This window comes from Ranitomeya variabilis, chromosome 8 (assembly GCF_051348905.1).
Source record: "Ranitomeya variabilis isolate aRanVar5 chromosome 8, aRanVar5.hap1, whole genome shotgun sequence".
Lineage (NCBI taxonomy): Eukaryota > Metazoa > Chordata > Amphibia > Anura > Dendrobatidae > Ranitomeya > Ranitomeya variabilis.
In genome coordinates this window covers 35,831,999-35,847,630 of record NC_135239.1, presented here as the reverse complement: position 1 = coordinate 35,847,630, position 15,632 = coordinate 35,831,999, and the positions used below count along the sequence as shown (strand labels likewise).

The 15,632-nt window shown below is 41.0% G+C and overlaps 1 protein-coding gene across 2 annotated transcripts; it reads left to right on the top strand.

The window, feature by feature from the left end:
- The first annotated feature begins 3,426 nt into the window (after positions 1-3,426).
- Positions 3,427-12,968, top strand: LOC143788668 (dynein light chain Tctex-type 4-like). Of its 2 annotated transcripts, none has more exons than XM_077278488.1 (5): positions 3,427-3,582; positions 5,476-5,598; positions 7,630-7,779; positions 9,530-9,604; positions 12,052-12,968. In XM_077278488.1, exons 2-5 carry the CDS (start codon positions 5,494-5,496, stop codon positions 12,397-12,399), a joined length of 678 nt encoding a protein of 225 aa, XP_077134603.1. In that variant the 5' UTR covers positions 3,427-3,582; positions 5,476-5,493; the 3' UTR covers positions 12,400-12,968. The 2 variants fall into 2 exon arrangements, with proteins under 2 accessions (XP_077134603.1, XP_077134604.1); XM_077278489.1 differs by having other exon boundaries at positions 3,427-3,600.
- Positions 12,969-15,632: the final 2,664 nt, after the last annotated feature.

Here is a 15,632-nt window from a genome sequence, read left to right as displayed (position 1 = left end):
TGATTTTTATGATTTTGAAATAATTAAATTGCATTCTATTGCATGAAATAAGTATTTCATCACCTACTAACCAGCAAGAATTCTGGCTCTCACAGACCTGTTAGTTTTTCTTTAAGAAGCCTCCTACTCTGCCCTCATTACCTGTATTAATTGCACCTGTTATAACTCGTTACGTGTATAAAAGACATCTATACACACACTCAATCACACCCCAACCTCTCCACCATGGCCAAGACCAAAGAACTGTCTAAGGACACCAGGGACAAAATTATAGACCTGCACAAGGCTGGGATGGGCTACACAGGACAATAGGCCAGCAACAACTGTTAGCACAATTATTAGAAAATGGAAGAAATACAAGATGACTGTCAATCTTCCTCAGTTTGGAGCTCCATGCAAGATCTGGCCTCTTGGTGTAAGGATTATTCTGAGAATGGTCAGGAATCAGCCCAGAGCTACATGGGAGGACCTGGTCAATGTTCCGAAGAGAGCTGGGACCACAGTCTCAAATATTACCGTTAGTAACACACGAGGCCGTCATGGACTAAAATTCTGCAGGGCATGCAACGTCTATCTGTTCATGCCAGCACATGTCCAGGCCCATTTGAAGTTCACCAATGACTATCTGGATGATTTAGAGAAGGTATGGGAGAAGATCATGTGGTCAGATGAGACCAAAATGGAACTTTTTGGTATCAACTCCACTCGCCTTGTATGGAGGAAGAAAGATGAGTACAAGAACACGGTCCCAACTGTAAAGCATGGTGGGGAAACATAATATTTTGGGGGTGCATTTCTGCAAAGGGGACAGGATTAGTGAATGGCATTGAAGAGAAGATAAATGGGGTCATGTACCTCGAGATTTTGGCCAGTCACCTCCTTCCTCAGTAAGAGCATTGAAGATGTGTCGTGGCTTGGTCTTCCAGCATGACAATGACCAGAAACACACAGCCAGGGCAACTACGGAGTGGCTCTGAAAGAAGCATTTCAAGGTCCTGGAGTGGCCTAGCCTGTCTCCAGACCTGAACCCAATAGAAAATCTTTGGAGGGAGCTGAAACTCAATGTTGCCCAGTGACAGCCCTGAAACCTGAAAGATCTGGAGAAGATCTGTACGGAAGAGTGGGCGACAATCCCTGCTGCAGTCAGGTCATTGTGAAGGGAGGAGGTGGAGGTGAACTGTGACATCAGTAATAAAAACAGAAACAAGATACCTCCGCACAGCTGCAATACGTTAGACCCTAATGTCTCTAACCCTTCTTAGCTGCTTACAGCCGTAATAATATATCCCCATATACACCTGGGTGCCGCATCCAAAAAAATGGTTCACAGTTCACAACAATAGAAAAAGAAGTATGGAGCGCACTCACCGGAGTAGAATTTTCATGCTTTTATTCGGACATACAAAAAACTAGTCCGTTTGTCTCCACATCTCTCCCTGCCTAGTTTTTTGTATGTCCGAATAAAAGCATGAAAATTCTACTCCGGTGAGTGCGCTCCATACTTCTTTTTCTATTGTTGTGAACTGTGACATCGTTTATAGTGTATAGTACAGTGTATAGCTGTTTATAGAGATGTTACCTGTCATAGTAATCCTGCCTGTGATGATAATGAGACTTTTGAAAAATCTTCTGTAAAAACAAAAAACAAAACAGGAAGTAGAAGTCTAAAAACCGCTCCAGTGGTCACTGTCAATATTGTAAAATTGCTAAATATATATTTTTTATATGTACCGATTTTCGAAATACAAAAATAAAAATTGCCAAAATCTACACTGTGTGCAGAATTATTAGGCAAGTTGTATTTTGATCACATGATACTTTTTATACATGCTGTCCTACTCCAAGCTGTTCAGGCAACTTCCTTTTCTTTGGCAAAATGGGTCAGAAGAGAGATTTGATGGGCTCTCTGAAAAGTCCAAAATTGTGAGATGTCTTGCAGAGGGATGCAGCAGTCTTGAAATTGCCAAACTTTTGAAGCGTGATCACCGAACAATCAAACGTTTCATGGCAAATAGCCAACAGGGTCGCAAGTAGCGTGTTGGGCAAAAAAGGCGCAAAATAACTGCCCATGAATTGAGGAAAATCAAGCGTGAAGCTGCCAAGATGGCATTTGCCACCAGTTTTGCCAAATTTCAGAGCTGCAACGTTACTGGAGTAACAAAAAGCAAAAGGTGTGCGATACTCAGGGACATGGCCAAGGTAAGGAAGGCTGAAAAACGACCACCTTTGAACAAGAAACATAAGATAAATCGTCAAGATTGGGCCAAGAAATATCTTAAGACTGACTTTTCAAAGGTTTTATTGACTGATGAAATGAGAGTGACTCTTGATGGGCCAGATGGATGGGCCAGAGGCTGGATCAGTAAAGGGCAGAGAGCTCCACTCCGACTCAGACCCAGCAAGGTGGAGGTGGGGTACTGGTATGGGCTGGTATCATCAAAGATGAACTTGTGGGACCTTTCCGGGTTGAGGATGGAGTGAAGCTCAACTCCCAGACCTACTGCCAGTTTCTGGAAGACCACTTCTTCAAGCAGTGGTACAGGAAGAAGTCGGTATCGTTCAAGAAAAACATGATTTTCATGCAGGACAATGCTCCATCACATGCCTCCAACTACTCCACAGCGTGGCTGGCCAGTAAAGGTCTCAAAGAAGAAAAAATAATGACATGGCCCCCTTGTTCACCTGATCTGAACCCCATAGAGAACCTGTGGTCCCTCGTAAAATGTGAGATCTACAGGGAGGGAAAACAGTCCACCTCTCGGAACAGTGTCTGGGAGGCTGTGGTGGCTGCTGCACGCAATGTTCATCGTAAACAGATCAAGCAACTGACAGAATCTATCGATGAAGGCTGCTGAGTGTCATCATAAAGAAAGGTGGCTATATTGGGCACTCATTTTTGGGGGTTTTGTTTTACATGTCAGAAATGTTTATTTCTAAATAATTTTGTGCAGTTATATTGGTTTACCTGGTGAAAATAAACAAGTGAGATGGGAATATATTTGGTTTTTATTAAGTTGCCTAATAATTCTGCACAGTAATAGTTACCTGCACAAACCGATATCCTCCTAAGATAGCCAAATCTAAAAAAAAAAACCACTCCAACTTCCAAAAATATTAAGCTTTGATATTTATGAGTCTTTTGGGTTGATTAAGAACATAGTTGTTGATCAATAATAAAAATAATCCTCTGAAATACAACTTGCCTAATAGTTCTGCACACAGTGTAGATTGAAAAATTACATTTAATAAACATTCTGATTTAAACAATAAGTCATTTTCTTATGTCCCTTTAAGGCTAAAACTGTCTGTTGCATTAGGGGTTAATCACGCCCTGTATCGGCGTCCATAACTCGCCTGTTCTGTTGTTATGTTTGCAGAACCAGCAGCCGAATGAAGTCGTCAAAATAAAGTGTAATTGATAGCGAGTCAAGAGCGTTGGAAACCTACGTGTAAACAGAGCGGAGTATTAAACGCTCCTCCAGGAAGCGGCCAGTCTGCTCCACCGCTCGCTGCAGGGAGACCTCGGGATCGGACGCTGGAAGGGGCTCATCCAGGAGTCACAGCGGCGACGGAGGAACGGATGTAAGAGCACAAAGAATTGTAAGATCTACGCACTCCATGGGAAACCTGTAGAGTCTGGGCGCAGAACACTCACACATGCAAATACCGAATATTGGAATCATTTTAAATTATATTATTCCTTTTTTTTCTTGCTTAAACACAAGCATTTGGGACTAAATATAATTTTTGCAATTGGATTTCATTAAAAAATTGGCACGGGTTGCATTCTCTATCCTCTGCGTTGCAGTGTCTGTTTCTAGCTCCAGAATGAGCTAACTGAGGATCTATCAGTGAGCCCTTATGATGGTCTAATGGGGAGTTTGTAACTCTTATATTTTTTAACTTTTTTTAGCTCCTTTAAGTTGATTTCTGACCACAGCAAAGTTGAATGTGCAGTGAAACAAAGAGCTTGTAACAGCAAAAGGGTGCTTAATTTTTTTTAAACCCAATTGCAAAAAAATATTTTTAGCATTTAAATTAAAAAAAAAAAAAAAAAAATTGTCCCTAAAGGAAGAAAAGTTCTGCTGGTTATACACAATAGATTAATGTTGGATTTGCCGGCCATTGCTCAGTTGACCATCTAATATGTATGGGGTGTCCTACCTTTTCCCCAATGCAAGGGGAGAGGTTTCAGTACACGCGCATGTCTGGGGGGGATCGGCAAATATCAGTGTAGGGTCAATGTTAATGAGGTCACCTTGTCATGGCAGGTGGGCTCTCACAATTTGATCATTGGTAGTAAATAAGAAAAGACTATTATATATAGTGAGACATCGCTTGGAGGACCACCCAAAAATGCACTGAAATGTGGTCTCTGTTGAGCACGGAAATGTATGCCTTCATGAGGAGGGCAGTGCAAGGAACAGACTTTGCCGTGGTAGCAGTGACTATGGCTTGGAAAGAGGTAAATCCAACACCTGTCCACCAGGTTAAAAACATCAATGCTCCAAAAATAATAGACTCCCCCAAAAATAAATAAATAAATAAATCAACATTCTAAAAAAAAAAAAAAAAAAGTTCTAAAAGTAAATTGAAAAAAAAAATATTAAAAAATTCAACGTTCTAAAATTAATTGAAAAACAAAGAATCATACAGTACATTTTCATTCCATAATTTAAAATCCAATGGGACAAAACATAGTTGCGATCTTCCTATGCGTTTCACACCCTACTCCTTGGTTTTTGATCAAAACGACCTATGCAAAGATGAAGAACCTGGGAATAAAGTTCGAAATGTGTCGGAAAATGTCGAGCTGGTTTTCTATTATTGGATTGTAAATTATGGAATGAATGTTAATGTTTTAACCTACTGGATCTGCCACTTAACAAGCTAAAGGTGACCAATATGCATAAACATGGTAAAACTAAAAAAAAAAAGAAGCTAGATATGTGGTCTGGATAAATAAGTGGTCTTTTAGAGAGATTGCAGTGGAAGTTTCTCTTATAAGGTTCCATATTTTTGACAAGGAGTAGAATTCAGAATATACTATAGAAAATGGTGCACTGGGTAAAAGGAAGTTTCCTAATTACATTTTTTGTTCTAGATTCAAGAAAAAAAATAAATTAAAAAACACTTTTTTCAGAAATGGCACCACCCCTGGCTACAGGCTGTCTGTGGTACTGCAACTTAGTTCCATTCTCTTGATGGAGGCTGACTTGCAATACACCACCCATGGTCAGTGGTCGAGCTGATTCTGACAGGAGAGTTTGCCAAACGGGGTAACATTTTTAATACAAAACTAATTTTTAGCCCAAAATACATCCATTAAAAAATTGCTACGAAAGCTGCTCACATCTTTTAATGATGTTAAAGTGTCGGACTTTATTTTTTTTCTTGTTTCACCTAGACTCTGTCTTGCTAAAGTGTCAATGAAAGAGAAGCTACAAACTCAACTCTGGACGCTTTTGTTTTTAGATCCTTAGATCCTCTGGAATGATGGACGCCACAATTGAGAGCAAGAAACTCGGCGCCGTGAAACTATCGCGTGTAACTTTTCGAGCAACTAATCGGGATAGTGATCCTGCAGCTGTGAAAAATGTAAGACCACAAGACGCCATGTGTGTACAGATCCCCATGTGTTAATGCAGGGTTATGGGGCTCGTGCTGCAGAATGATGAGAGAAGCTCCCGATATTGGTGTAGAAGGCGGTGGGCTACGCTCGCTCAATTAAAGGGAAGAAGACGGGAGCACATTATGATGTTGCCCCTTTAAATGTCATTATTTAATCTAGGTTACAATAAAGGGGTTGTCCACAGGGAGTAGAGGTATGATTGTTGAGGGTCCATCTGCTTTGCCCCCACTGGTCACAAGATCAGGTGTCTTAAAGTACTACGTGTGAACAAAGTGGTCTGTAAATCCAGTTGATCAGACCCTCAAGTTAATTCCTATTACTTTTTTCTTTAATAAAATAATCCCTTAAAGGGGATCTTTCATTGGATTTTTTTTCTTAACACTGTGCACCTCCTCCCATTGGTGCTGCTTTACTGATTTTGGAACAGTTTTCCTTTTTCTTCTGTGACCCTCCATTCCAAAGTTATGCCCCCCAGTAATGGTGTAAATTTTCCTTTTCTCCGACTGGGCATGTACCAAAGAACTTCTTTGTGGGAGTTTTCCTTTTCTCCTCTGACACTGGCCAATCAAAACACGGCCCCACCCACAGACGTTCTGTTGTGTACGCCCAGTAGATCTAAGGGGCAATTTACACGAATACTACCTTGGCGGTCGTAACTTTGGAATGGAGGATCACAGAAGAAAAAGGATAACTGTTCCAGAATCAGTAGAGCAGAGACAATTAGAAGTCGGGATCAGGTTAAATTAAAAAAATCCAGTGAAAAGTTCTCTTTAATGAAGCGGTAGCACTCATAGAACACTGAGTCCACATGGTGAACTTTCAGAACCTTTTTTTTTTCAACCCATTAGTTAGAACCCCCACCCTGAAAATCATATATTTATCACCTGTGGGAAGATAATAAATGGCATAACCCCTTTAATTTTAAAAACTGAGTGGGTTTAAAGGTGTTGTCTCACTATTACTGTAGATGACAATTATAGAGGGGCGTCACCCAAGACATTGTACATGCACTCCTGAAGCCTCACAGCGAAACCTTTATTAACAAGTCATTTCTTCCTACACCTGAGACACAACATACACAGCAAAAACCTTCTGAAATGTCCTTAAACTTGGCCTTTTGACCACGTTTTATTATCTGTATTACAGACATGGATCTGGGTACATGGTCACCAACAGATGATTTGTAAGGGGCGAGTGGCTCTCTTTATGGGAAGAAGGGGTCCTAACTGGACAGTGACACTAAATGCCCCTATACATATTAGGCTAAGTTTACACGTGAACTCAGCATTAGGCCAACGTTGGCCGGACCCTCCGGTATTGGTGGCATCGGCAGATGTCTCAGGAGAGAAGGATCTGGCATGTCTGATTTCGGACTGCTTATCCTTTTGTTATTGGCGAGAGATGCCATGGCTATATGAGTCCGGCGGAGGGGCTCTGAGGAATTGTGGGGTACATATCCACCGGCGGAATGATTGGCCAATTAATCGTTCGACAGACTGCTGCCTATAGTGTGTGAGGGCCCCCGTGGAGTCCCGAAATGCGCCAGACTCAAGTCTCTAGAGGTTAATTCCTTGACAGGGAGCCCAGTCTGAGAAGACAAACAATAAGTATTGGGCTTATCTCTCCTACCTGTAATGGATGTCAGCGCTAGGTCACCGTTTCCGCTGATGGAAATTACTTATTGTTTCTAAGTAATTAGGACGTTGGTTTTAATGACTTAATTAGTTTTGTATCCTGATCTTTTGTGCACAGATGGAGAAACATTCTGTCTGATATTATTTATTGAACATTGCCGTGGTTTTTGTCTCTGCAATTTTTTACAAATCTCTAAAATGTCAGATTGTTCCAATTCTAAAGGGCACAGTTAAAAAGAAGGCACATTAATAAATATAGAGCTAAACTCTTCTTCCTACCCCTATGCGTACATTGTGGTGCGGGGGGATATGAGGATTGGGGCAGTTATAATAATCGATTCTACAGTACTTTGTCTATTTAAGCCTGCAGTGACCCAAAGCTCCAGGGGAACCTCAACTGTGAAACCTCTGCTAAGTGAAGGACCTTCAAAACCTACAGAACCAAAAAAAACGACACAATCCATCAGTCTGTCCGGTCTTCTGGCCGCTCAACGGATGACAATGAGGCTTAAGGTAAAAGAGCCAGCGCTAGTGTGGATGCGGGTAATGGAAATAATTCATTATATAATCCATACATGAAGAATTACTTTATTTTTGGCCATTATATGACTCCTATCCTGCATGCTTCCTCCAATTTCCACTTGTCTCTGAGCTGGTGGGTGGAGACTATCTGCCATCATACTGTACATGTTATACGTAGCACACAGAGACATGGGGGATCCTTGCTCTCCTGCCTGTATGTAGCACAGAAACAGAATTAAGAACATTATTCAGCCATTCCGAGTACCGTAGTGTAACTTTGAATCCAATAATGGTGTTAAATAAAACACTTACTAGAAAGCAGCAGCATTGTCTGTGTGTGTCTCTTACTCTGCTCCCCTCCTTTTACCCTCTGCATTGACTTCAATAGGCAGCTGTATTCTGATATGCAGTGAGCTGACAGTCAGTCTTGTCTTGAGTAAGATGGATCTTAGTTGCTTTTCAGAGTAAATAAGGTGCTCAGAAGGCAGGAAAGTGGCTCATTAGTGGAGAAAAAGAAGCATATTTATTATTTATAAGATATCTTGCAAGAGTTGTGGTATTTTCTTGTACTATTGATTTATGCAAAGTTTGTTGAAAGTACAATGACCATTTTAAAGGGGTTGTCTAGTGAAAAGAAGTTATCAGCTATGCACAGGATAGGTGAAAACATAATGATTGGTGGGGGTCTGACCGCTGGGGTCTGCACGAAGCACTTTTATCTCTGTTAGAATGGAGCAGCAATGCGCATGTTTGACTTCAGCTCCATTCATTTCCTTTAAAGCTGCCAAACGCAGTACTTGATTTTTCCCCTCAGCCCCATAGGGAATAAATAGGTCGGGAATCCAACCTGTTGCTCCTATTATGTAACAGGAAATGCCCCATCGTGTTTTGCCGAGCGCTCAGACCCCCCACAATGCAGTCATTTTTCACCCATCTTGTGTATTGGTGATCGCTTGTTTGTATCAGGCAGCCCCTTTACATAAATGATTTATAAAATCATTCTGTCTAAAACATATGTCCATAGCTACACGTGTTCATATTCTGACAGTCCAGAGCTGCATTTACAATTCTGCCGGCTTCAGCCTTGAATTCATCCCAGCATTGTTTGCTGACTTACTGTCTGTATAGAACTTGCCTTGGTAATTTGCCTTCCGGAAAGAGTCCGCTTTACAACATGAACTATTGGATAAAGGAAGAAGCTAACTATAATTGTGGTCTGTCGACAAGCCTACTGACAGTTTCCATTAACAACTTGCCGAATCATGAATTCAGCTCTGGAGCACTTTATACAGGCTGTATATCAGGGTCAGTGCACTACAACATAAGTCATGCAATGTATCCACAAAGTGGCCAAACTAGATTTATATATAGATAATATAAATATAAATATATATATATATATATATATATATATATATATATATATATATATATATATATATATATATATTACCATAGTTAGTTATATAGTAATACAATAATCCTCTTGCAGATTGAAAGACTTATTGTAAGGCCAAGTTCACACTAGCAGTATTTGGTCAGTATTTTTCATCAGTATTTGTAAGCCGAAACCAGGAGTGGGTGATAAATACAGAAGTGGTGACGTGTTTCTATTATACTTTTCCTCTGATTGTTCCACTCCTGGTTTTGGCTGACAAATACCGATGTAAAATACTGACAACATACTGACCGTGTGAACGTGGCCTAATGGTGATGAAACTTCCTCTCAAAACGGTTTCAGAATCAGGCAGCTCTAAGAAGAAAGGCGAGAGCCCGCACACCGAACCGCAAACCCATCCCCATCATCAATGAACAGGTACGGACTTTTTATTAGAGACCCCTCTTTTTCTATATGACGTAACCCCTTTATATCCCAAGTTTTGTCATTGCATAATAATAATGACCTTATGTAATATTTCTCATGGATGGAGCATGGCTGCACCAGATTAAAGAAAAAATAAATTTGTAGACTGCTGCGGCACCTCTCCTACTTATACAAGTACCTCTGTGCCATCCACCCTCTGCACCAGACATCCAGTATATCACATATCAACAGTCCAAAGGATAGCCGGCACTCACATCTTCTTAAAATAATAGTTTTATTCATCTGATACTATAAAAAGGCACAAAAAGTGGTCGAACACGACCGCACAAAGATTAAAAAAGGGCAGAGGAAATATCCCAGGCAGCATGTTTCAGACCTACATGGTCTTTGGCTTAACAAAGGACGGTGTAGGTCTGACATGTTGCCTGGGAGCGCAGAGGAGAGCTCTTCTGCCCTTTTTAATTTTGGCAGACATAGACAGAAGAGGACCTTTTCCAAAACAGTATTTGGGCCCTTTGTAGCCCAATAGTTCTGCTATGACAGAAGCGCCTTGCTGCTTTTGAGGTTTATAGGGAACCTGTGCGGCGGCGGCACCAATGACACATTGTACAGTAAACTGCAGTTCACCTCACCCATCAGGTTCGCAGCGCAAACACTGGAGGAGATGTGGCGGTTTTCTTGCATCCACTATTTGCACAATGGTCAGCCGCATTCCAGCCAGCGAGGGAGTGCCCGCTGTTTGTCCTGCACACAGGCCCGGAGTCAGCTGGCATCGGCGGTGAAGTGTGTTTGCACCGAGAAGTCCTCGCTACACGGAACAATTATGTACACAGTAGCCGCCATTTACTTTCACAAAGCACGGCTCAAAACACATAAAAGGCGGAATGTTATAAAGGAAGAGGCGTCAAAATGGCAACATAATCGCAGTGCAAAGCTGGAAATACAGGATCACTAAGTAACATCCCGTCATCAGGCCTGACCGCGCCGTACACACCGGATGTCGCAGGACTGTAATCCTCAATATAACCCCTTCCCGCTGCAGACAGGTTTTTTTTTCATACCACGAGATGCTTTGGAGCAAGAATTGGTTCCTAAATGGGGATCGTACCTTTAATCCTGTAGCATAGCGTGAACTCGCTGTCATCATCCCTCACTAGCTGAACTTCTTTTGCTGCACATGTCTGATAGTTGCTGGAACTGTCTCGATTCTCATGTTCTCTTTCTTTAAATGGGTGGTTCATCTTTATCGGCATTCTGCCAGCACTATAAGAGTCGGAACTGCCTCTTCCCTCACTTTACAGCACACATTGCTTCTGTCATTGTCCAATGTCCTGTTAGGGTCCTATCCAATATGACAGCCAGGAGTAGAGGCAAATACCTGCCCTCGCTGCCTGTACTTCATCTTAGCCTCTAGAGAGATATTACACTTGTGTCTAATATATCCAGGAACTGTCTTGATTTTAATGTTCATTTTTTTAACGGAGGTTCATCTTTATTAGTATTCTACCAGCACTATAAGAGCTGGAACTTCCTTTTTACTCACTGTCCAGTATTCACTGATTCTGCCATTGCCCAATGGCTTATCTGTCTTGAAATGAAGATGTGTCTCTCTATTATGCTCGTATCCAATTTGATAGACAGGAGCAGAGACAAAGATCCCCCAACCCACACTGTCTGTAATCCATCTTAGCTGCTAGAGACACATTCCATTTGTGTCAAATATATCTAGGAACGGTCTTGATTCTCATGATCCTTTTTTTTTTTTTGGTTTAAATGGGTGGTTCATCTTTATCAACACTCTGCCAGCACTATAGGAGCTGGAACTTCCTCTTCCCTCACTTCCCAGCATACATTGATTCTGCCATTGTCCAATAGCTTATCTGTCTTGAACTGAAATCCTCTTTGCTATGCTGTTTTCCCACTTGATAGACAGGAGATCAGGGGCAGAAACAAAGACCCCCCCAAGGTCTGTAATCCGTCTCAGCTCCTAGAGACCAATTGCACTTTACAACAGGCAGTATCCAGAAAGTTATACCGTAGGATACACTTAGTGGCGGGTGCTTTGAAGTACATTTTTCGGGGTAAAATAGGATATTTTTTATTATGTGATAAATTACAATTTGCCGTCAAATACGTGAGCATGAAATGTACATTATAATGGAAGGCGTCACGTTACCTTTTAATATGCAAATTTCCTCTTCTAAGAGGAAGAGGACTTGAACTCTAGTGCCACCTATAGGAAGTAGCAATCATAAAAGTCGATATCGACCCTTTAATGGCCAAACCAGAATCTCAATTTGTAGACACGTGTTTCGCGGGCATTACCCCTCCTCGGTGCAAATCAAGAGCTCTAATTTGGCTGGATGAGAGGACTCTGACTGGTTTCTAAAGGGTAAAGTCATTTCATTATAAAACCTTTTTGACGCTGTTTTTATCAGGTACCTGCTGGCTCTGCAAATCCTCCACAAAGATTCCCATATTCCCAAGCGAAGGAACTTATCCAGGATTTTTTAGCAGCAAAGCTGAGGAACGTGACCTACGACCCAAGTACGTCTGCTGACCTCACCAAAAACTTGTGCGAGGACATCAAGAAAATGGTCCGCAGAGTCACGCCACCACGATACAAACTCATCTGCAACATGGCCGTAGGGAGCAAGAACCGGGAGGACGTTCTGATGACCAGCCAATGTCTGTGGGACTCGTACTCGGACAACGTCACATCCTGTAGCTTCCAGAACTCCACCATGTTCTGCGTGGTGACAGTGTACGCCGTTTATTATGAGTGAAGATGGGATATATATATATATATATATATATATATATAATGACCGATAGAAACATAATGGAGCAGATTTACTAATCTTGTCAATATAGAACAAACCTGACAGTCTGAACATGCGCCACATTTATCTAACATTACACCACTTCTACGTTAGTCTGCTTTTATTCCTATATTTTTGCCAAAATGTTAGCACATCTTAACCCTTTAATGACTGGCGATCATTTTTTTGCGCTTTTGTTTTTTCCTTCCCTTTTTTCAAGAGCCGTAATTTTTTTGTTTTTATCTATCAATATGGCCGTACAAAGTTTTTTTTTTTTTTTGTAGTTTAGGAGTTGTAGTTCTTAATGACATTCTTTATATTACTATTTAATATACTAAAAAATACGGGGAAGAAAAATAAGTAAAAAAACGTGCAATTCCATCATTGTGTTTTTTTTTAGGTTTTGTTATTATGGCGGTAATAATTACCTGGAAATTTTGATTCTTCGGGTCATTACAATTATGGTGATACCAAATGTATAAGGTTTTAGTTTTTTTTTATATACATATACATTAGTGGTTAAAAAAACATTAAAGAACTTTGTAAAAAATATTTGGTCTGCGTCGCCATATTCCGAGACCCGTAACTTTATTTTTGCATTCTGATTGTTTATTCCATTTTATTGGGGAAAAGCGTGACAACCAAAAAATGACAATTCTGGAGTTTCACTTTTTTTTTTGTACCAATTTCTATACAGTTTTAATATTTTTATATTTTGAAAGATCGATCTTTTATGGACACGATAATACTAAATATTCTTCAAAATTTCTTTATTTTTCAAATTGGAAAAGGCAGATGATTCGTACATCGTTTGATTATTTTCACTATATACTGAGTACGGTATGTGGCGAAAATGACATTGTCTTTCAAAGGCCAGCCACATGTGGCGCTTCACAGGAGGACCAAGATGGCAGGAACATGGGGCCTTCAGCAAGCTTCTGGCTGCAATGTCAACCCCTTGACCACCAGCGATTACGTTGCTGGGAGGATGATGGAAACAGATGCAGGGGAGCACCGGCAACCAGTTCATGTCAATCACTGACAGCGGCATTTTAAAGGGCATTGAAATGGTTAAATGAGTCTATAAGCTCAAAATGACTGTTCAAACCAAGCACGGGAGCTCGGTACACCATGGCGTGGCCAAATGAACACAGACCAGGCCCGTTCCAGTGAACATGGCTGAGCTGTAGAACTAGATATTTGGATAAGAGCAGGGCTGATTTTGGTAAGGCGATAAGTCAATAGAGTCCAAGCTGCCATTGCTCACACTTCTGCTTTCACACCGAGCCAACGTAATGCACATTAGCGGTCACAATTCCTCCTCTCAGTGTGGTGAGTGGCAGCTCAGCTGTCCAATCTGGGACAGGGGCGTGCTGAGGCTTGTGCAGTCAGTGTGGTGAGTGACAGTCCAGACGTCCAATCAGCGCTGAGATTCCGAAAAGTGTCTCCTGTTCGGAGTGATTCCCAGCCTACTTAGCTGGCTGTCTGCCTCTAATCTTTGCCTGTTGTAACTCTGCTCAGTTTGGTGTAAAAAAAATCCAACAAATAGAATGGAAGCCAATGTCATGAGTACAAATTACAAACAACTTTATTAAATCATTTTTTTTTAAAAAAACAACACCTCTCTTTCTTATATCCACAATGGAGACAACACATGCAAATTAACTGCCAAGTGCAGATTAGGTATCACAGACCATTTATATATTCACAAATTCTAAAGTGCATAGGGGTAAAAAAAAAAACATTCACAGGAACAATAGTATATTTGCTTTTAAATAAATGTCACTAATAGTTAGGGTTTTAACACCCAAAATATAATATATAGGACTGATCCTGAGGTGGAAACAACAAAGTGCTGTGTGCTATATCTTTGCAAAGTGCATAGTAATCTATGTCCACCACTAGATAAGTCCTAAAGCAAATGAGGAATCACATAAACAAGTCCTATTACCGGCCACAGAACAAATAAAGATTAATCAGAGTATGCTAGTGCATTACCGGCTCACCAATAAGCCATGCCCCATATTGTATGCATAAATTCATCAGAAAAATGGAGGTAATGCATAACCTGCATGTGCAGTCCTGAGCCCCAACGCGCGTTTCACGTTAGCTTCGTCCGGGGGAACTGTATATGGGGCATGGCTTATTGGTGACCCGGTAATGCACTAGCATACTCTGATTAATTAAAGAGAGGTGTTGTTTTTTTAAAAAAAATGATTTAATAAAGTTGTTTGTAATTTGTACTCATGACATTGGCTTCCGTTCTATTTGTTGGATTTTTCTGTCTTTTTGGAAGTGTCATGTATATAGGCCAGTGTTTCATTATATGATAATCAGTTTGGTGTAAGTTTGCTCTGTGCTTTGAGCTCTATGATCTTTGTTGACCGACCTTGGATTTGCCTTTGACCATTCATTTGCCTAGTCCCTTTGTCTTGATCCGCTACCTTCTTGGAATTGTGACCCCAGACTGTGATCTGACTATGCCTTTGTCTCACCCTTCTGTTTATCATGTACCCTCCTAGCTTTTGTCCTCAGACTCCCTAACTTCCCCACCTCACGGCTTGTCCGTAAGAAGTGACTATCATAACATGAGCGATCATCAAGTAATTTTCAGTGGTGGTCAGCAATACCAGAAGGTCAGACCCCCACTAATTACACATTGCAGGACTACCTTAAGACATGAATTACAGTACAGACCAAAAGTTTGGACACACCTTCTCATTTAAAGATTTTTCTGTATTTTCATGACTATGAAAATTGTAAATTCACACTGAAGGCATCAAAACTATGAATTAACACATGTGGAATTATATACTTAACAAAAAAGTGTGAAACAACTGAAATTATGTCTTATATTCTAGGTTCTTCCAAGTAGCCACCTTTTGCTTTGATGACTGCTTTGCACACTCTTGGCATTCTCTTGATGAGCTTCAAGAGGTAGTCACCAGGAATGGTCTTTCAACAATCTTGAAGGAGTTCCCAGAGATGCTTAGCACTTGTTGGCCCTTTTGCCTGCACTCTGCGGTCCAGCTCCCCCCAAACCATCTCTATTGGGTTCAGGTCTGGTGACTGTGGAGGCCAGGTCACCTGGCGTAGCACCCCATCACTCTCCTTCTTGGTCAAATAGCCCTTACACAGAGGAGGTGTGTTTGGGGTCATTGTCCTGTTGAAAAATAAATGATGGTCCAACTAAACGC